At 37.2% G+C, this 24,219-nt stretch overlaps 1 protein-coding gene across 1 annotated transcript in view; it reads right to left on the minus strand.

Moving 5' to 3' along the window:
- Positions 1-23,221, minus strand: part of LOC150076311 (toll-interacting protein-like) — a 121,209-nt gene extending 97,988 nt beyond the window's left edge. Inside the window, exons 1-3 of the mRNA XM_090387317.1 lie at positions 23,090-23,221; positions 2,303-2,443; positions 496-629 (exon numbers count right to left, since the gene is read on the minus strand). Coding sequence (XP_090243443.1) covers positions 496-629; positions 2,303-2,443; positions 23,090-23,134 — 320 coding nt within the window. The 5' untranslated portion in view covers positions 23,135-23,221. The remainder of the gene's footprint in view (positions 1-495; positions 630-2,302; positions 2,444-23,089) is intronic.
- Positions 23,222-24,219: the final 998 nt, after the last annotated feature.

Consider the following 24,219-nt stretch of genomic DNA (forward strand, 5'->3'; position numbering starts at 1 on the left):
AATACCATTTATTTATGAAATAAAAAAAAATTAAAAAAACACATACCAACTTAAAATTATGCCATTTTTAAAAAGCGAGACCAATTTATACACCAAATTATGATAAATCTGTGCATTTCTGCATGCTACTTTACAAAAATTCTTGAAAATATAGCCAATTCTATGTAACATAAATAGCTTCTGGCAAAATAATTCAATATTTCCAATGAACTATACTTCCTAACCTACACCCTAACTTCTTAAAAGTAAAATTAAATCATATAACCCTCTTAATAATATTTAAAAACTTTAAAAAGCAACAGGAAGTGGGAGGAATACATATGCAGGTAATGCACATCCCCCCACCAGCAAGAAAAACAACAAATTAGCAATATCATAATGGACATGCTAACTAATTAAACTAATAAATTTTTTTTCTGGATAACACTAAATTTTGTAGTGATAAAAAAAAATGAATTCCATTTATGAAATTTAAAAAAAAAAAAAAACACATACCAACTTAAAATTTTATGCCATTTTGGATGTTTTCCACCCCTAAAAGAGGTCTGTGTCTCATATACGTTATGACCAATTCTCAATTTTACATATGGATCCATTGATGTCAAGGAATAATTTTTTACAAGGTTGGCCTGAAAAGAATTTTTAAAAAAAATTATATAATATATAAACAATTAACTAAAACAGAAAACAAACAATTAACTAAAACAGAATATACTCGTTATTTAAAATTAAACACTAACACTTAACTATAATACCTATGCAAAATGCAGATCAAGACTACAGTTTTCAGAATGCAAGCATCTACAATAATTTTTTGACATATTATCTGCCAGCAACATTAATAATTTTTCTACTATGACATCTATGATCAAATCTGGATGGGGTCTAAGTATTGGTTTTCATGTGGCTAAAAGTAAAATAGGGGAGGGGGGAATGTCCAAGACTATACTCACAGAGTTGGATACATTTTCACTGTGTATACAGAATATCTAATCAATTCTAGTTTTGTGGTTTAAATTCAGCCAGTGTCCATCTCATTTGCCCCAATTGTTTACTCTGATTCCCATTTTAAGGTGATATGCGTGTTCAAGAAGCTAGTTCCTGTACTACAGAAACTAAAAAAAGTTTCACTTAGCAGCTATTCCACAAAAACCCCTTCAAAGTAAACACTCCATAAGGTAAAAAACATTGTCAAGTAATACTGGAACACCTTGTTTCATTATCTCTTGCAGTGCCCTTTTTAAAATTTTGTTCTCTCTCGTTCGTTCTCTCTCTCTCTCTCTCTCTCTCTCTCTCTCTCTCTCTCTCTCTCTCTCTCTCTCTCTCTCTCTCTCTCTCTCTCTCTCTCTCTCTCTCATCATTAGATCTCCTCCAAGTTTTAAATTTTAACCTCAGATAAAATAAAAATCATGGAGCTGAATCTGGTGAGTACAGAAGGTTGGGGAGAGGGACTGGAGGCATTTTATTTAGAAAATGGGGTGCAAATTTAGCCATAATATATTGTATCTTTAGTTTTTCAATCAAAATGTAAAGTAGGTTTCACAGTATAGTCCACACTGTTCCACCAACTCAAGTCACTGATAGCAAGACACCTGTTTTGATGCTTGCTAAATCGTGGAACGTTTTCACCTGATCTGGCTGTGAATAAATTCCCCAAATGATTTGCATTATCAACGGAGGTCCACTCATTTCTCAGTTACCCACACAATTCCAAAAAAGTTAATGTTCTGCTCACTTCATAAATGCAATCTCTGACCTATCATGTGTTTCACAAACTGTTTTAAAATGTTATTAAATTCAGTGTTACTTTACTGGGGTACTGACCCACCTAACACTGCCTCAACAATATCAGCATATATTCCTGCACTCCTGTTTAAGTGTATGCTATTCCTGTAAAAACAGGATGAGCCTTGCACAGCCTTTTCAGAACCTAAGTAATAGACAAAGATTGCACGTACTCCCTCCTATCATATCATGTCTGGGCAGAATTTATGACACTTTCAAATTTAATCCTAACGTAACTTTTCTTAACATTGCCGTATACCTATTAAGTAAATCCACAGATCTATTCCCATTATCATTAGTACCAATGTGTACAACAATATCACCTTTTGTGTCCTTAAAATATAACCTCATTATGTCATCAACTTGAGTGCCCTGGCAGACATACCCTGGTCCTATTCTATATATCCATGTTTCCCTGAAACTTGTAGCATATTAATAAAATTGTACATCATGTCCTAATAAAATTTAAAAACACTTGCAAAAAACTTACAAGATGAAAACTAATTCACGTATTTACCTCCATGACTGTAATAAGGAGTCTTCCATAGTGACTGCCAGGTCTAAATGTATTTCTCTGCTGTTGATTTTCAATGCTATGCTCCTGATCAGTGGTAGGAACCACACGTAAAAAGTCATCAGGCAACTCACCCACCATTACCTAATACATACATACATAAATTAAGAGCAATATACATACATAAATTAAGAGCAGAAAAACAAGTCTTATAAAAACATTGATCTAGTGAAAAAGAGTAAACATAACTATATTTGACCTTTTGGATTATGTGATATTTGACCAATAAATATGAAATATGTTTCATTTAAGTTTTTACAATATTTTCCTTTAATGCATCTTCTGAATTTCTGTTTAGAGAGTTATTAAAGACATGCAATTCAGCCCTTTTTTCCCTTCATTTATTAATGTAAACATAATGACTGAGACTGCAATAAGTTTAATTTCAATTATTATAATAGAGTTTACTATAATAAAGAATATTATAACAGGTGTTACAATTTATGCACAATAATGAATATGACATGTTTATCTGCAATTTATGCTTTTCCCTTTGATCTCTTTTTGGCCCCTGAGGATTGTCACAGACATTTTTCCAGGCATGACAGAATGCTGTTAGGTGGGAGTCTAAAATGCAGATGGAACTAATATTCAAGTGTTACTTGTGAGTCAAGTGAGTCCTGGATATCAGTTACAATAAGTGGACTAATTTTGGAATCATTTGTAACAACCAAATCTACTTACCTTCACAATGGTGGGGCTATCAGTAACCCTGGGTATATCTCCTCCCTCTGCAGTGTTTCAGGCAGAGGAATGAAGTCCTCTGTATCACCAGGAATACTAGGTAGCAGACAACTCTGATAATCAAACACAATAACAATACTTTGCTTAACGGAGGCAAATTGGAAGCCCATGTTTAGCCTCCAGAGCAAAGCTCCATAATCCCCATCCACCTCTTCTTCATGCAATATGAGGGGGTCTTCTGAAGTTTATGATGAGCATCATGGCAAGATCCATATTTTTGCATTTCAAGGGCACAACAAAGTTTTCACAGGCCAGCCAATAGTCCATTCAGCAAACCTGTAGTTAACTCTTTAGGGACATCCAGATAAGCTAGTATATAATTTTACTCTTTTGACTCTGCCAGCTAGGGACTGAAGGGTGCTGAGTAATGTGCATGCAGGAGGCACTATCAAGGCCACATTATGTCAAACATCTCAGTATATTCTTGATGTACGTATGCCACATCCAAAAATTTCATTAATTCATACGTTTCCCCCCCCCATGCTGCCCACACACTTTATCTACTGAACATATCATGAATAGTCAAACTAAAATAAAGTCATGGTCAGGAACCTTATAAAGGGAAGGGGAGGGGAGATTGCCACTATGGTTATCAAGTATATTGCAATTGAAATGGGATCTGCAGCCAGTGTCAGCAGACCCCACATCACGCTGCATACCACCAAGGAGAGCAGCATAGTGTCAGTGAGCATGCAGGCTTCATGTTAAGTTATCTCACAGCAGAAGTCAAGTCGCAGAGGATCCCCGTCCCGTCAGAGAACACACACACACACACACACACACACACACACACACACACACACACACACACACACACACACACACTGCATGTATACTAGCCATTCACTCACTTATCATGCAAGCATATAAACAGAACAATTTGGTTTTTTTTTTGACATATTTAGGGACCACAACAATTTGGCAGTTACAATGACTTCCTCTCTCACATTTATCTTGTGCCATTAATCACCTTGCACTCTGACAGAGCAGTATTCCCCTATATACATGTTAACAAGCATGTTATTACTACTTTTTTTACTTTTTATTAACATTTTTTTTGTATGTAGCCAACCACGAGCATTTATTTAGTCATCACACAGTTTATGCACATGACTGTGGTATAAATGGATGGTCATGCACAGCCATTTATACCACATTTTAGGAACATCTTAACCTGCAGAATTTAAGTTAATTTTTTTTCCTTTGATGTATATACAGAGTGCACCTTCAGACAATTAACTTAAAGTTCTAATTTGCCTATAAGTCACACAATCCTATTCACTTGGCAGAGCACTCTGAATACGATTTTTTTTTTGCAGGTTAAGTGCACACACGTTTCTGCCCAGATAAATTCATGTTCACTGGTATTCGTTTCACACATAACAGGGATATATACCAATCATTGCAGTCATTCACATTCATTCAACAAAGGGGTAACCATATACATTCATACGTTCTTACTATTTCATTTAAGCTAGTTAGCCGTGGCAAACACAACAGAGCTCAAGCTAATCAAGGACATTCTCTTATCCCTTGCATTTCTCATTTCATGACAGAGCTCTAGCTTGTTTGTTTGTTATTTGGTTTTTAGGAGCATTAGCAACTAAGGCCACATTGCTCCGGGATATGCGGTGGTCATTCCCTGACTTTTTCCGCATCCTCCGTATTTGGTGGTGACGGGCTCGAACCCCGGTCTAATCAAGAAGCGTGTGCTTCGCACTGCTGCTCCTTCCCACCTGGCTACGGAGGCGCCTCAGAGCTCTAGCAAATATGGACATTCATTCTAATCTTGTATTCATTCACAAGCTTGTGTCCACCATGGCAGCAATGATAGAGAACTACCAGTAGAGTTTGCTTGACTGAGATACCAGCGGACTACCAATGGAGTAAGCTTTCTCTAGCTATATTCCAGTTGAACATAGCAAGAGTATGCTTACCCTTGTGTACCCAAAAACATGTTACACATTACACACATTTTGCTTACTGATTCGCAAACATATAAGTTATCTTTAACATATATACAGTTGCTATCATAGATATTCTATCTGGGTGGGAAACATTCTGAGAGGCCAGTCTTATTTAGGTTTGTCTATATTGGGAATTGTCACAGTCCAGGTAGTTGTGATTTTCTAAGTGGGGAGTCATAACCTTGCTACCCCTCCTCAACTCAGACTTTTGGGCAAAGTCACAGAAGGCCATATAGTGTCTTATATTAAAGATGAGCAGGTGTCCATCTCCCAGTCTATAAAAAAAACCATGCTGCTCACATTATCCTGCATGTGCTGCACCATCAGCACCCCAGCTCTACAGGTCTTGGTGGGAGCCCTCACCCTCAATCTTGAAGTCATCAGTTACGAGCTTTTCCACTGCCTATACAAAGGAATTCCTACCACAATCCTGGATATTTCCATCAATGTGACTAACAGAATTTCACAAGAGAGGAAGAACATCAAGTCAGCTCATTCAAATTTGGCATCAATGCTGAAGTAGCATAGGAATGCCTTAGCATTGGGGCAGGTGCCAAAGGTGCCAGTATCAGAAGGGTGCCACTGACAGGCCACATCAGTTCTGTGCCAAGCTATTTCGACACCCGAAGTAACCTGACGAAATGGCACCCATAGATGTTGCATCAGGATAAGAGCAAAGGTCAGAGTGAAAATTTATTTTTGCCAAATGGAGTGTTTTCAGAGGGAGATTCAAGCCTGAATGCATACGTAAATCTGAGTACATACTGCACAGCAGCATAGATTTATTTGCTGTCCAAAACGTAACTTTGAAAGGATCAATCAGGCAATCGCTTCAGTACATGCTCGAATGATAGTAGTTTGCTATTAACTACTTATGTACATTCTACAATACTGAATACGTTAGAAGTTATAAACAATGTGTGCACAGTGTTTTTGTGCTTGCTATATAAACAGGTATAGTGAATATTGTGATTTATAATTTAAATAAAACAACAAGAGCCCAATTAATTTTAGACATGCCACCAAAGAAAAAAAGTGGACATCAGTACCATGTAGAAAGGCTGCATAAAAACGTAATAAAAAATAAATTAAAAAAAAAAAAAACATTCTGCTAGTTTATAAAACTTAATTTTGAAATTTTTTTTTTTTGAAACTGTCTAAAATGCCAGTCACTCGGATATTCAATTACTGGGCCCATGTAAACAGAAATAGCGGAAATTTATGGCAAAATGTGAATGATTTAGTTCTGCAAAAAAACATAGTAGTAGCAGCAGCATGTGATGCAAGAAAGCAAATGTATGAGTTTATGTAGCAGCAGCAAAAAAAAATAAAAATAAACAATTTCACACATCCATTCCCTCTTTAAAGGTTTATCCAGTTCCAAACAAACATCTATTCTACAACTGTCTTTCCTCAATTTGAATTTATGCCCCCTCAGGTTCATAATCTGAGCAAGCAGAAGAATCCCATCAGAATTCAGTTGGCTCAACCCATTCAAGACCTTAAACACCTCAATCAGATCATCTCGCAGATACCTATCTCCAATTGCTGCAATTTGCAGAACTTATGCCTTCAAGTAAGAGGACTCCTTTCCCCTCACCAATCTTGTCCCCCTTCTCTATACATGCTCAAGCAACTCTACATCCTTCCTAAAATAAGGCCTCCAAACTCATATGCAGTAATCACCTCCTTTTCCCTACTAGCAAATAACCTGTATACCATTGACAATACCCCATGGCCTACTATGGCAGCCTGTCTGCATTACTCAGAAAACTTCGTATCTGACTGCACAATTACTCCTAGGTCTTTTTCATTTTCTACCACACAGCTGGTAAGTTTCTCTGGGGTTACTTCTACCCATATGCAGTACTTTGCATTTGTCAATGTTAAAGTTCAGTTGCCACTTCTCAACCCACTGCCATTACTGTGATTAACAACCCTGCCAACCTTTGTATCATCTGCATACTTGGATATCAAGCCTGATATACCTTCATCAATATCATTGATAAATATACAAAACAACAGCGGGCCCAACACCGAAAACTGGGGGACTCCACTAATAACATCAGTCCACGTAGAGCAGTGTCCATTGATTACCACTCTCCATCGTCTCCCACTCAATCACCCTTTTATCCATTGTAACAACTTGCCCTTAATACCATACTGCTCCAATTTGTATAGTGGTCTTCCATGTGCAACAGCATCAAAAGCTTTCCTGAAATCCAAGTATATGATATAAAAATTATTTTTTTCATCCAGTTCCTTTGTAACCACATCATAGTATCCAATCAAATTTATCAGACAAGACTTTCCCTTAACAAACTCATGCTGTGTTCTGAATTATTACTGCAGTCTTGTCTAAATGATCCTGCAATGCATCTTTAACCGGTGACTCCATTATTTTCCCTGGAACAGAAGTTAAACTAACTGGTCTGAAATTAATCAAGTCACCATCAGATTCCTCTTTGTGAATTAGGGATACATCTGCACAACTCCAGCCCGTAGAGACCTCCCTTGAGTCCAAGGAAGCTCTCATTATTATGGCCAAACGTTTGCTCACTTCCTTTGCAACCTCCTTCAACATAATTGGATAGATCCCATCCACCACAGGTGCCTTTCTTATGTTTAACTTCAACTATATCTCCTCCACTTTGCTCTCAGTTATTACAAATCATTTAGCTCCCTCTCAGAGTTTGATAAACTTCTAGCAATCTCCTCCCTGAATAACTCCTCATGTATGAATGTAGATGCAAAATACTCAATCTCCTCCCTGAATAACTCCTCATGTATGAACGTAGATGCAAAATACTCATTCGGTTTGTCAGCTATCTGAGCAGGATCATCAACAGTCGAACAATCAATATCAAGTGGAATAATCTGATTCATTCCCTTCCTTCTAGAGTTTATATAAATAAAGAAGTCCTTGCTGTTTTTCTTAGCATCCTGTGCCAAATATTTCTCATAATGTACCTTTGCTTGCCTAATCTCCTTTGTGACTTGATCACAAAATAGCTTATATCTGTCATGGGCTTCTGTGTCACCTGATTATTTATATGCATCCCAAGCATTTTTCTTCTGTGCCAAGAGTCTCATTAGTTCATCTGACAACAATTTAGACCTAAATGTATGACCACTTGTCGTGATAAAGGAAAACCATCATAATTAGCCATTTTCAAACCACTGCAGGATGAAGGCCTCTCCAGAAACTTTCCAGTTGCTTCTGTTTTGTGCAATGACCATCCATTTATGACCAGCCCACAAATGTCATAATAACCAGCCCGCAAATACTTGAATTTCATCTGTCCATCTCTGTTGTGGTCGTCCAGGTTTTCTTTTAGCTCCTCTTGGGTTCCAATCTGTTATATTCTTAGTCCATCTTTCATGTCTTCCAGCTATGTGTCCTACCTATGTCGATTTCAGTTCTTTAGTTTTGATAAGAATACTCTTTACTGGAGTTTGCTTCCTAATCTGTTTCTCTTTTTATCCAACACTCTGATTATTAATATAATTCATTCCATTCTTCACTGTGTAGTTTTCAGCTTCTCTTCCATTCTTTTGGTGAGTGCACAACATTGGTTCATTATTTTACATTTCAAACAAATTCAGATACTGCACCTCAGTGACTATATTTCCTGAATGCTATCCATCCAAAATTTATTCTTCTCTTGACTTCCAGCCATTTATCATTATTATAGATAATGACCAAGGTAAGTGTACAAATCCACCTTTTCAATTTCTGCTCCTTCAATGATTACATCTCTTCCTGTGGTATATGAATATGCTTAAAACTTTTGTTTTAACCATATTCATCTTTAGTCTGAAAACCTTATTAATTCTGCATAACTGATTAAGATTGTCCTCTAATTCTTCAAGATCATGGCTTATGATCACAATGTCATCTTCAAATAGTAAATGGTTTAGGTACTCTTGATTCACAATGACTCCTTTCTGCAATCAGTCCAATCTTCTGAATGTTTCTTACAAGGGCAGTAGTAAATAAGGAACCACTAGGTGGCAGTGATCACTGTGTATTGATGTAGGATTTACTCAAATATGTAACTACCATCAGGGGTAAAAGGAAGGGTTTTTGCTTTCGTAAAGGTGACTATGGTAGTCTGAGACAGTTTTAAAATTCTATAAAGTGGGACCAACTAATGATGTTACCAACAGCAATTTTAATGGGAAGCATTCAAAGAATTAATCTAGGAAGCTACTAGGCTTTTCATACCAACTAAGAAATAATGTTTAAGGTTTAGACGTAAATGGATGTCAGATGAATTAATGAGACTCATGGCAGAGAAGGAAAATGCATGGGATGCACATAAATTATCAGGTGACACTGAAGCCTATGGTAGATATAAGCCAGTCTGTAATCAAGTAATAAAGGAGGTTAAGCAGGCAAAGGCAGATGAGAAATCTTTGGTAAAGGATACAAAGAAAAACGGCAAAGATGTTTTTTTACTTATGTAAACTCTAGAAGGAAGAGGATGAATCAGATTGGTCCACTTGATATCGATGATTCAACTGTTGATGATCCTGCTCAGGTAGCTGACAAATTGAATTGGTATTTCGCATCTACATTCATATATGAGAAATTATTCAGGGAGGAGAATGCCAAAAGTTTATCAAAATCTGGGAGGAAGATAAATGATTTGTAATAACTGAGAGCAAAGTGAAGGAGCTATAATTGAAGTTAAACATAAGAAAGGCACATAGGGTGTATGGGAACTATCCAGTTATATTAAAGGAGGCAGCAAACCCTTAGCCATAATTATGAAAGCTTCCTTGGACTCAAGGGAAGATGCCGTATAAGCTTGCTTTTTTGCATCATACATACCAGGCAGACATCATATATACCTGGCAGACATACCAGGGTATGTCTGCCAGGGGCAAGGGTTGATGACATTGTAGAGCAGATATCATCTTTTAAGGGCACAAAAAGTGATATTGTAAACGTTGGCACTAATGATATTAAGAGTAGGAGACAGGCAGAATTACTTAACAATTACAGGTCACTGTTGAAAAAAAGCCATGAAGTGGAGTTGTACAGGCATACCTCTGTTAACGTTACCTCTGATAACGAAGCTTCGCTATAATGAAGTCGGCAATTTCAAGCCCCATTTAACATAAAAAAAAATTCCACTTTAATCACCTGAAATCTAAGCAAACTGAAGAAATTACGGAAACCTTTGGGGGCTTCTCGTGGTTGGTTCGAGAAATTAACGGGCCAGGATTCATAGTGTAAAATTAACAGGAGAAGCTGCAAATAAGTTTCCAGAAAAACTAAAGGAAATAATTGAACGTGAAAATTTTCCACCAAATTTGGTGTTCAGTGTTGACGAAAGCGGTTTGTTCTGGAAACGGCTACCAACAAAAAGCTTCATTTCTATTGAAGAAAAATCAGCTGCTGGGTTCAAAGCAGCCAAAGACCGTTTAACGTTACTCTTTGGATCAAATGCCTCTGGCGATTATAAATTAAAATTGTTATTAGTTTACCATTCAGAAAATCCGAGGGCATTAAAAGGTAACATAAAAATGAATTTACCTGTAATATGGAAAGCAAATAGAAAAGCGTGGGTTACCAAGAAGTTATTTACTGATTGGTTTGTTAACCACTTTTGTCCTGAAGTAAAACGGTATTGTCAAAAAAAAAAAAAAACAACTTTGAAGAAAAAGCTCTTTTGTTGTTAGACAATGCTCCGGGACATCCTACTGATCTTAACACGTTGGACACATGCATTCCTGTCAAAGTTGTGTTTCTTCCAGCAAACACAACTTCCCTGATTCCACCATTGGATCAGGGAGTAATAGCATCATTTAAAGCTTATCTGCGTCGAGCATTAAGCAGTTTAACTGAACTAGAGGATAAAGAGTTTGTTGTTTGGTTTTTTTTTAAGGAGCATTAGCAACTAAGGCCATATTGCTCTGGGATATGCGGTGGTCATTCCCTGACCTTTCCGCATCCTCCGTATTTGGTGGTGAAGGGCTCGAACCCCGGTTTAATCAAGAAGCGTGTGCTACGCACTGCTGCTCCTTCCCACCTGGCTACGGAGGCGCCAGGATAAAGAGGAAACAGTTAAAACTTTTTGGAAAAACTACACCATTAAAAACGCAATTGAAAACATTGATAGTTCTTGGAAAGAAGGCACTAAGAAACGCTTAAATGGAGTTTGGCGCAAAATATGGCCAGAAGTTGTACTAGAAGAAGAAAATAACATCCAAGAAATTATAAATGAAGTTATCCAGATGGCTCAATCATTAGGTTTCGAAAATGTCGATGAAGAGGATGTTAGAAATTTATTGAATGCAGAAGATGATGGTTTTTCAGTGGAAGATTTAGAAACCTTGTTAGCAACGAAGACAAAGATAATGAAGACGAAGTTAAAGAAGTTCCTGCCGAAAAAGTGTTAACAACCAAAGATTTAAAAAGGTGCTTAAATGACATTGAAAACGTTTTAAATTTTTTTAGTGAAAATGATCCTGATTTAGAAAGAAGTGTTATTTTTTAAGTGATCAGTGTTAAATGCAATAACTCCGTATAGGCAATTGTTAAATGAAAGAGAAAAAGAGCGTAAACAATCAACTTTAGACTCATATTTTAAAATGTGATTTCACTTTGTATCTAAGTTGACTGTTTATTTAATAAAACTTTTCTTTGTTCGAAAAAAAAAGCTTTTCATTTTCTTTACGTAGGAACGTATCCCTATTCTGGCCATAGTATTTTTACCTCTGAAAACGAAGTTTCGCTTAACGAAGTAATTTCGTGGAACGCATCCTATTCGTTATTCGAGGTATGCCTGTATTTGAAAGTGTCTGCAATTCTGCCCAGACACGATAGGAGGGAGTGTATTATGAGAACCTTGTTGATCGATTCGGCCCTGGAGAGATTGTGCAAGGCTCAAGGTGTAGAATTTTTTCAGCCTGGTCTGTTCTTGTTAACAGGAGAGACTGCTTCTAAAGGGATGGGATACACTTAAATAGAAAGGTTGCAAGAATATTTGCTCATGCTATCGACGCAATGTTAGGTGGGTCAGAAAACTGCTAGCTTGGAGGGCATACATGGACTAATGGATTAACAGTAGCCGATGGCTGAGGTGAAAGTGATTCTTGTACTGCTTTTATTGGAATGAGCAATAGCCTGGAAAACAAGATGCTGGGGATTTCAGAGACTGCTGGGAGTCATTGCAGTATAAGTAAACACATCGGCTGTGTTAGGATAGCTAAGAATATATCACCTTTTAAGGGCACAAAAAGTGATATTTGTACATGTTGGCACTAATGATATTAAGAGTAGGAGACAGGCAGAATTACTTAACAATTACAGGTCACTGTTGAAAAAAGCCGTGAAGTAGAGTTGTATTTGAAAGTGTCTGCAATTCTGCCAAGACACGATAGGAGGGGGTGTATGATGAGAACCTTGTTGATCAATTCGGCCCTGGAGAGATTGTGCAAGGCTCAAGGGGTATGTATACTTGTGTGTACATCAATGCTAGGAGTTTGGTAAATAAATTTAATGAATTTGAGGTGTTTGTCAAAACATCAAAGGCAGATATTGTTGGGATATCAGAGACATGGTGTCACACAGATATAAGGAATGCAGATGGAATTTGGGGAGTACAATATGTACAGGAAGGATAGACAGGATAGGAAGGGAGGAGAGGTTATGCTATTAGTTCAGAAACACAAAATCCAAAGAAGTACATCCAGTCGACATGGCTGGACAGTGCAGTGTCGAGTCAGATTGGTGTGACATAAGTACTGGGAAATCAAAATTGAGAGTAGTAGTGTGTTATAGGCCTAATGACTCTGATGAGTATAATAAACAACTATACAGAGAAATAGAGTGGGCCAATAAATCAGAGAGTGGGGGATTTTAATTTCCTAGATATTATACTGGAATTTGTGGGTTGGTCACTCACACACTAGCAAGGCTTTTGTGGATTTATTGGATGACTGTTTTCTACAGAAGCATGTTTGGGAGGCAACTAGAGGGAGTAATACTCTTGATCTGATTATCAATAGTGATTCTTCATGCATTAAGAATCTGCAGATAAAGGAACCACACTAGGTGGCAGTGATCACAGTGTGCTGAAGTGGGATTTACTCAAAGAGGTAACTACCATCAGGGGTAAAGGGAAGGGTTTTTGCTTTCGTAAAGGCAACTGCGGAGGTCAGAGACAGTATTTAAATTCTATAAGGTGGGACCAACTGATGATGTTACCAACAGCAAAGTCAAAATGGGAAGTATTCAAAGAATTAATCTTGGAAGCTACTAGGCTTTTCGTACTAACGAAGAAATAACTGTTCAAAGTTTAGGCCTAAATGGATGTCAGATGAACTAATGAGACGTGGCAGAGAAGAAAAATGCATGGGATACATATAAATTAACTGGTGACACAGTAGCCTATGACAGATATAAGCTGGTCTGTAACCAAGTCACAAAGGAGGTTAGGTAGGCAAAGGCAAATTATGAGAAATCTTCGGCAAAGGATGCAAAGAAAAACAACAAAGAGTTCTTTACCTATGTAAACTCTAGAAGGAAAGGGATGAATCAGATTGGTCCACTGGATAGTGATGTTTCAACTGTTGATGATCCTGCTCAGGTAGCTAACAAACTAAATCAGTATTTTGCATCTACATTCACACGAGGAGTTATTCAGGGAGGGGAATGTCAGAGGTGAACTAAACTCTGGCAGTCAGTTAGATGATTTTGTAATAACTGAGAGCAAAGTGGAAGAGAACTTGAAGATAAATATAAGAAAGGCACTTGGGGTGGATGGGATCTATCCAGTTATATTAAAGGAGGCAGCAAAGGAAGTAAGCAAACCATTAGCCATAATTATGAGCATCCTTAGACTCAGGGGAGGTACCCATGGACTGGAGATGTGCAAATGAGAATCCAATTCACAAAGGAGGATCAAAGGGCAACACAAGTAATTACAGACCTGTTAGTTTAACTCCTGTTCAAGGGAAATTAATGGAGGCACTGGTTAAAGAAGCACTGCAAGATCATCTAGACCAGTGGTCGGCAACCGGTGGTCCACAAGAGAATTTTGGTGGGCCGCAGAGTAATTTGAATATATTTGCAATTTGTGTTTATTAAAATGTTTCATTATACAGGCATACCTCGAATAACGAATAGGATGCGTTCCACGAAATTACTTCGTTAAGCGAAATTTCGTTTTCAGAGGTAAAAATACTATGGCCAGAATAGGGATACGTTCCTACGTAAAGAAAATGAAAAGCTTTTTTTTCTCGGACAAAGAAAAGTTTTATTAAATAAACAGTCAACTTACATACAAAGTGAAATCACATTTTAAAATAAGAGTCTAAAGTTGATTGTTTATGCTCTTTTTCTCTTTCATTTAACAATTGCCTATACGGAGTTATTGCATTTAACACTGATCGCTTAACAATAATACTTCTTCCTAAATCAGGATCATTTTCACTAAAAAAATTTAAAACGTTTTTAATGTCATTTAAGCACCTTATTAAATCTTTGGTTTTTTAAGACTTTTTCGGCTGGAACTTCTTTAACTTCGTCTTCATTGCTAACAAGGTTTTCTAAATCTTCCACTGAAAAACCATCATCTTCTGCATTCAATAAATTTCTAACATCCTCTTCATCGACATTTTCGAAACCATTGAGCCATCTGGATAACTTCATTTCTAATTTCTTGGATGTTATTTTCTTCTTCTAGTACAACTTCTGGCCATATTTTGCGCCAAACTCCATTTAAGCATTTCTTAGTGACTTCTTTCCAAGAACTATCAATGTTTTCAATTGCGTTTTTAATGGTGTAGTTTTTCCAAAAAGTTTTAACTGTCATTTCCTCTTTATCCTCTAGTTCAGTTAAACTGCTTAATGTTCGAAGCAGATAATAAGCTTTAAATGATGCTATTACTCCCTGATCCAATGGTTGAATCAGGGAAGTTGTGTTTGCTGGAAGAAACACAACTTTGACAGGAATGCATGTGTCCAACGTGTTAAGATCAGTAGGATGTCCCGGAGCATTGTCTAACAACAAAAGAGCTTTTTCTTCAAAGTTGTTTTTTTGACAATACCGTTTTACTTCAGGACAAAAGTGGTTAACAAACCAATCAGTAAATAACTCCTTGGTAACCCACGCTTTTCTATTTGCTTTCCATATTACAGGTAAATTCATTTTTATGTTACCTTTTAACGCCCTCGGATTTTCTGAATGGTAAACTAATAACAATTTTAATTTATAATCGCCAGAGGCATTTGATCCAAAGAGTAACGTTAAACGGTCTTTGGCTGCTTTGAACCCAGCAGCTGATTTTTCTTCAATAGAAATGAAGCTTTTTGTTGGTAGCCGTTTCCAGAACAAACCGCTTTCGCCAACATTGAACACCAAATTTGGAAAATTTTCACGTTCAATTATTTCCTTTAGTTTTTCTGGAAACTTATTTGCAGCTTCTCCTGTTAATTTTACACTATGAATTCTGGCCCGTTTTTTAAATTTCTCAAACCAACCACGAGAAGCCCCAAAGGTTCCCGTAATTTCTTCAGTTTGTTTAGATTTCAGGTGATTAAACTGGAATATTTTTTTTTTATGTTAAATGGGGCTTGAAATTGCCGACTTCGTTATATCGAAGCTTCGTTATCAGAGGTAACGTTAACCGAGGTATGCCTGTATTCTGATTCTACTTTTTTGCAATTTTCGCAAACAGCACAGTTCACAGGTAAGTGACCAGTGATATTTTTATTTTAACTGTGTACAGTGTGATATTTAATGGCATCAAAGAGCCTGAGTTTGATAACTATCTTATTTCTTGTTTGGTTTTAGATTCAAATAAAATAACCCCAATGAGTGAGAAAAAGCAAGCATTTTGTGCTTCTTAGATAATACATTGCATTGTCATGAGTTGGTTAATGAATCAGAGCCTCCACAGCCACCACAAGGCATCATCAGGAAGGACATTAGAAATGGAAGCGGAGAGAAAAAGTTCAAAGTTTCAAGAAAATATGATGCGGACTACTTGAAGTTTGGATTTATTCAAGAATCTGGAAGTGAACTGGAGCCACGGCCGCTTTGTATTATGTTTTATTATCTGAGAGTTTATCCAATGATGCCATGAAACCTTCGAAACTCAGCAGGCACTTGCAGTCAAAACACCCAGATTTAGCTAAAAAGCCAGTTGAATACTTCCATAGGACGCGTGAAAATTTGCAAAAGAAAAAAAGTTCATTAGCAACAATGACTGTTGAAGATAAGTCTTTAGTAAAATCTTATTTGATAGCACTTCAAATTGCGAGATGTAAAAAGCCGTATACGATTGGAGAAGAAGTAATTAAGCCTTGCTTTTTACAAGCCTGTGAAGAGGTTTTGGGGAACCAGGGGCTGTCCAGAAACTGAAAGGAATTCCTATGTCCGCTAACACTGTGAAGCGCAGAATTGAAGACATGGCTGAAGATACTGAAAATCAAGTGATTGCACTTGTCAAAAATTCTACGTTTTATTCAATTTAACTTGACAAATCAACAGACATAACTAACAAGGCAGTTCTTTGTTTTGTGAGGTTTGATTGCCAAGGAGAATTAAAGGAAGAACTCCTCTGTTTGCTTATCTTGTCGGGTAGAACAACCAGCTCTGAAATTTTCAATGCACTTAATGGTTATTTCCTGAAACACAGTATTGAATGGAAGAAATGTGTTGGGATATGCACAGACAGTGCTGCAAGCATGACTGGACATCGTTCAGGAGTTGTTGCAAAAGTTAAAGACATTGGACACCCAGACATCTTTGTTTACTCATTGTATTATACATCGTGAGCAACTTGTGGCAAAAAGATTATCTCCAGAACTGCACGAAGTACTCTCTGATGTAATTAAAATTGTAAACGAAATTTGCCACAAAGCTCTCAATTCTCGAATATTTGAGGGACTTTGTGAAGAAATGGGATCTCAGCATACTCATGTTCTTCTTCACGCTGAGGTGAGATGGCTGTTGAGGGGCAGAGTACTAACCCGATTGTTCGACCTGCGCCAAGAAGTAAAGTTATTCTTACAGCAGCAAAATAATTCGAGGTTCCATGATCTCTTGTCCGACAATGATTGGCTAGCCAAGCTTGCATACCTGACAGATATTTTTTTTTTCTGTTAAACCAGCTGAACACGTCCTTGCAAGGACAGCTTACGGACGTGTTCACACTGCGAGGCAAAATGGATGCATTTCAAAGGAAGATATTACTGTGGCAAATGCAGTTGGCTGAAGATCTGCAAATGTGCCCAAATTTTGATGATTATATGAAACAGGAGGATGTCAGGTAATAACTCTTGTTCAATTGCACTTACAGTCGCTCACTGACTCTTTTGGTCGTTATTACCCAAAGGAAGAGGACCCCAGACTTTGGGTTGCCAGGCAGGCACTTTACCCACCCAGCTAGCCGGGTTGGCAGTGCAGAGAAAGGCAACAATATTAGTGAATGGAACAAAGGGTTGCTCTTACGATGAAAGGCTTAAATTTTGCAAATTACAGTGTCTGGAGACTAAGCACCTGCAAGGTGATCTGATTGAGGTGTATAAAGTCTTGAATGGTTTGAACATACTCAATGGTGATGGTGTTCTTCCTCTTGCTCAGAATAATCACCTGAGAGGTGATTATTCTGAGCAAGAGGAAGTCTCCTTTCTCAATTTTAAATTTGCTACTGTCTTTGTCTAGTCTAATAAAGGAGGTAGTGTTCTCATATATTTCCTTCATAATTATAATGTATGGTCTGTCTATGACTTGTCTTTCCAGTTTCCAAAACATTGCCTTATGCTGTATGGAGTCAAATGCCTTTTCCAAATCCTCAAATGTCAGGTAATGACATTTATAAACTGCGCTTTAGGAGAGAGAGTGGTTTTCCACTAAAGGAATACTACTCATTCCTAAAGCTCTAAATGGGTGCTTACAGTAGAAGGCTAACTAGAGTCTACTGTCCGAATGTGGAATATGCCTTGATCTGCTCACTGGCTATGGATACATAGGAAGTAGTTTACCAGCTCGAATTGTCATTATGCAGAACAGGTATCTGGATAGGTTTTATAGGTACCACTAAGTGCAGAAGGTAAAATCTTTAGCTCTTAATTCATACTAATCAACTGCACTATTGCCTAAATTGCTTGAAGGCCAGAGGTGCGAACAATGCTTACCCAGCTAAGTCTCTCATAATCCATTTGAATATAATTTTAAATATAATTACAGTACTATTTTAAATATAATTACTATTTTAAATATAATTAACAAGGGGAATTCAAAAGAATTCGTAAAATGGAAAAATTCCCTATAAAGAAGTTCATTAAACAGAGGTCCGACTGTACTTATTATTTATTACGATTTTACCAATTATTGAAAAAAGAGGTACACAGCTACAGATTTTCCAAGGGTACCAACAACCTATCTACACTTCTGGATGCTGGGAAGACGATACAAAAGGTGCAACTACCAAAAAATTCTTACTAGAATTCACTATGACCTATCCTAAATCCCCTCCCTAGTTCACACAGGGTCAACACATCTCATTCCTCCTGATGGGACACGGTTCCCTAAATTCCAAGCTTGCCAGCCTTGGTATCATTGAAGACCCCTTCTGTACATGTGGTGGGATGAAGGATTGGGATCACATTCTCTATTCCTGCCCCAACTATGAAGAATTAAGAGCTAAGCTCATCACCACTGTCCATATCCCCCCCCCCACTGAGTTGGAATGCAAATTTATCCATGAATAGGAATACTATAATGCCTATCTCACTTTACCCGTGAAACCTAACTTCAGATTTGGCTACCACTGGACCTGACTGACACCCACGGTGTTCATCCTGCTGGATATTATTTCCAATTAGGACTGACCATAATCAAGAATAAGACATGGGCAAACAGGCTATCACATGGGATACCCTGTTTGCACATGTCTTACTCGTTGGGTATCTTTTCTCTCTGTTTCCCCTATTCCTGCTGCACCAGGCCTCAGCTACTTAGGGCAGCTGCCTCCTCTACAACCACCACAGCATCATCCTCCTTTGCTCATTTCTCTATCTATCCCCAGCACCCATTCTTTAAAAACTTTCTTTTTTAAGGACCCACCACAGAAAGCTTAGGTGACTCTGTGGTGGGCCTGCCAGAGTACCATTGCCTCTCCTTTACTGCCTGGCCTATCTCAACATGGTTGGTGACAGGCAACATGGGGCACCACAGCTAAACAGCCAGAAGAACAAGATAAACCAAAACAACACACACAAATCACACTTTATACATATTCTGGCCTGTACAGAGTTCTATACACTTCACAGAGAAACAAATGCAGAGTTGTGGGTAACCACCAGAGCTGTGTGTGGATAAAGGGATGATTGAGTGGGAAAAAAATAATGTGGTTATTAATGGACATTGCTCTTCCTATTAGTGACTCTATTAGCTCTTCCTATTAGCTCTTCCTGGACTTATTAGTGGAGTTCCCGAGAATTCAGTGCTGGACCTTTTTGTTTTCTATATTTATTAATGATATTGGTGAAGGTGTATTAGGCTCAATGTCTAAGTTCGCAAGTGACAAAGGATGGCAGGGTGATTAATGACAGTAATCAAAGTATGCAAAAATACACAGAAAAATTGGCAGATAGGCTGAGAAATGGCAGTTGAAGTTTAATACAGTAAGTCCCTGACACACGTAAGAGATACGTTCCAGGACTTCTTAAGTCAAGTTTTATGTAACTCGCGAATGACTAATAAAATATTGCAACTATATTTGTGATATGGCAAAATTACAAAAACCAAATAACATCCTAAGAAATGAAGTAGCCGGAGTGGCATATAAGAAAAGAAAACATAAAAGGAACAAAAAAAAAAAAAAAAAACATTACTGCACTGTAAAAACTGATATGTATTTCAGAGCCTTGGTTATTATTGTTGACTTCACTGGTGCAAACCCTTCCCCCTTCTCGTATTCTGTCTTCATCCTTTATTATTGTGTTCACCATTGATACTAACAAATCTAAACCTCTAAACCTTAAGAATTAAAATCTGTGCAATACTTGTTAATGTGTGACCACTTTCATACATCCTTATTATTTTGATTTTCTGATCCAAACCAATCGCTTTCCTTTTCTTGGTAGATTTACTAGTACCGCTGTCACTTATTCTCTTAGCCTTAGTTGGCACCATGATAACAGTCAAAATGAAATTTTCTGTAAACAACTTCACAGGGTTAAAGCGAAAACACAATATTATCACCTCACATGAGATCACATTTTACTAAAGCACATTTCTGATGGTGGTAGTAGCAGTAGGAATGGAGGCGAATGATGTAAGAAATGCTTATGTCGCATCAGCCAAAAAAAAAAATTCACACATCCATTCCCTCTAAAACTCTAAAAGTTTCTCCAGATCCTCCTTGAATTTATTTAAGCTATCAACTTCCACAACAACAGATGGAAGTTTGTTTCAGCAATGAACTACCCACTGGCTAAATGCAAATTTCTGCACATCTATTCTACAACTGTCTTTCCTCAATTTGAATTTGTATCCCCTCAGGTATATAATCTGAGCAAGTGGTAATTTCCATTACCACTTTAAAATTGCTTTATATTTTTCAAACGTCCATCATTATGTTGTTTACACTTTGCATTATGGGAATCAGTTCATTTTTGTTTTAACAACTAATCCATTCTTTTTCAGCAAAACATACTAATCAAAGATGAAAAAATAAGTTCAGCTATAAATACATGATTAAATATTTTTGTTGTAAACATGTGTACACTTTTTTGTGACACTGTTTGTGTGCAAGCATGCATGCTACTCAAGCGCTTGCATACCAACATTCCATAAAAAAATAGTACGTTACATTCCAGAAAATATGGTAATTCACAATGCAAACTGAACATAAACCAGAGAAAACAAAACAATTTTATAGATTCAACTAAAACACTTGTCTCCATCATCAAAATGCCCTTCTACTATGTACATATATATATATATATATATCTAACCAATAATTCATATAAAAATAAAACATAAGCCAGTAGTATGGCAAAACTGTAGAGCGAAAGTTAATATAAAAAATAAATCAACAGGGAGGGGTAAGTAAAGGTAACAAGACAGAAACCGTAGCTGAAAGTCCCCAAATAATTTAGAGCTTTAAATCCAATTAATAATAATAAATCCAATTTAAATTTAAAATAATGCCAATTATATAATAATTTAGTGGTATCACCCTCGTAAGGTACCAGTTCTGAAAGATGTGAAATATCACCAAAAAGGGGCTAAAAAGAACTACTAAAAGAAATCAAAATAATAGACTGACCATCATGCCCCATATTGACAGAGGACCTTGAGGTCCCCCCCCCTTCCATGGGGGATACCACTAAATTATTATACAATTGGCATTTTATATTTATTATTATTAATTGGATTTAAAGCTCTAAATTATTTGGGGACTTCCGGCTACAGTTTCTGTCTTGTTACCTTTACTTCCCCCTCCCTGTTGATTTATTTTTTATGTTAACTTTCGCTCTACAGTTTTGCCATACTACTGGCATACGCTTTATTTTTATATGAAATATTGGTTATATCTGGGCATCATGTGGAGGATGTGCATTTTTCTGCCTCTAATTATAGCTTAATATTTATTTATTTTCTTATTTTATGTTATTACATTCTAACTCTTAAGCCATTATTTAAATATATATATATAAAATTTTTGCATTCTCTGGTTTATATTCAATTCGCATTGTGAATTTAGAGAAGGAACCATATTAAGAAAAGATTTGAATTTGATTAAAACATAGAACATATTGAGTCTTTGGTGCTCTTAGTTTTATAGTAATTGTGAATTATCATATTTTCTGGAATTTAACTTACATTTTTTTAATGCAAAATGTTGCTTAAAATTCCCTGTCTTATATGCATCAATTTTTTTTTTTTTAGATCAGACTGCATATTGCAGTTGCTTAGCACATCCAAGAGAGAAATTACAGATGTTTCACTAGAACCCCTCAATGTAGAATACACAAGCTCCTTCTAAAAAAAAAAAAAAAAAAATTTGAGGGGCCATCAATGAATCCTATAATAGGAAACCCAAAAGAACCTAGCAATTTACATCTGAAAAAACAACTCATTTACATTCCGTTTCACAGTGAAACTTGATGAAAAACTGGTAGTGACATGTCTTAACTGGAGACTAGGCACCTGCGAGGGGATCTGATTGAGGTCTGTAAGGTCTTGAATAGTTTCAGCAAGCTCAATGCTGATGGGATTCTTCCTCTTTTCCCAGATTAATCACCTGAGGAGACAAATTCAAACTGAAGAAAGACAGCTGCAGGATAGATGCCTAGAAATTTACCTTTAGCCACGGGGTGGTTGATTGCTGAAACAAACTTCCATCTGTTGCTGTAGAAGTTGACAGCTTAAATAAATTCAAGGCAGAACTAGACAAACATTTGGAGTGAATAGATGGGTAAAATTGGAAGGTTTTTTTTTTTTTTGCTGATGCTGTATAAGCTTGCTTTCTTGCATCATATGCCTCTACTAATGCTTACTGCACACACAGAACGCCTGGAATATGGATTGCACCAATAATTAATATTCATTAACATCTAGAAAATACGTTAGCATACGGGTCAAAACGTTGAGTTGCACAAATGGAACCAGACTAGCCAAATCTGTCACTGGCTGATTCAATTTCCTGCAATTACACCACTGCCAAAAAATAATTATACTGTACTGTTGTTACGGATACTCAAAAGTCCTGCTGCCCTGATCAAAACAACATAATTATCGACTATAGTTGTTGTCATACCCCGAAATAAATGCCACGGTGAATGTTGGAGGTAAAATTAAATTTATGAAACATAGCTGGAATTTTAAATTCCAGCAATGTTTAAAAAATGCGTTGTATTTGGCACAGTTAATATATTTAAAGCATCAACATTAGTAAAGCTACAGGCAGGTAAGCTATAAGAATAGAGACGACACTATTCCAAATAAATTTATACAAACGAGTAAAATAAATTTAGCGAACACACCTTTTTCCGCCTTTCTGTGTGCATTTCGTTCTCCAACATTGCCATAACTGATGTCGCATTCCACGAGAATTACGAAATTATTAACTATCGACACCAGAAACAGTCACAATACAAATTTACTTCGGTATAAGAACGAACACGATAGCGCCACACATTCGACTACAAGCAAAACTCCACCTACCACACGCATCTGACACAGCGCACGGGAATTGACTAATGAAAGTCCAGTACCGCAATTCGACCATAAGTTAATGGACATTTACGATTAAATTATTAATAGATAATTTAATTTTTAAATTTAAGTCATTTTGGTGGAGATTACTACCGACATCTACTATGTTATTATTATTAGCATTATTGCTCTTATATTATTTCTCCCTGATTGGTTGCTTCCACCTCGTGAAGGGTATTTCTATCAATTACACAGGGTGGCTGTTGTTATTTCTGGTGTTACTGATGTTTCGAGGAACTCTCTGACTATTCAACAGGTGTTCAGGATTGTGACTTTCTGAAGTTTCTTGTCGGTGTTCGCTGGGAGACCTATTGCTGCTAAGCTGTTATGTAGGGTCTTTGGCACCATACCAGTGGTTGACACGATGATCGTTACTTGTCGTATATGCCACATCTCTTTGACCTCCTGCCTTAGGTTCGTCTACTTCCTGATTTTTTCCCCATGGGTTTTCTGCAGGTTGCCAGTGTTGGGTACCGCTATGTCAATCAGATAGGCAGCCTTTTCCTTCTTGTCCACAAGGGTTATATCCGGTCTGTTGTGCGGGATTGTCCTATCCATTATTATGGCGCGGTCCCAGTACAACTTGTGGGTTGGGGTCTCTAGTACTGTCTGGGGTTCGTACTTGTAGTACCGTGCACTTTCTTCGACAACTGGTATTTCCTTGCTAGCTTCTGATGTATTATCATGACTACATGGTCATGTCTATGAGTGTACTCAGTCTGGGTGATCATCTTGCATCCCGGTGATCATGATGTGACCAGACATCGTTTCTGAGGCCAGGTGGGGTATACCGCTTGTTGACATGTGTCATCGAAAACCCCGAGCTCCTTGGCGATGTATTTTCTATAGTTCCTAGTGTTGATTACCTGGTCTTTGATGGCGAGCATGAATCCTTCAG

This window comes from Mastigoproctus giganteus, chromosome 13, assembly GCF_048544385.1.
Source record: "Mastigoproctus giganteus isolate SK-2022 chromosome 13, ASM4854438v1, whole genome shotgun sequence".
Lineage (NCBI taxonomy): Eukaryota > Metazoa > Arthropoda > Arachnida > Uropygi > Thelyphonidae > Mastigoproctus > Mastigoproctus giganteus.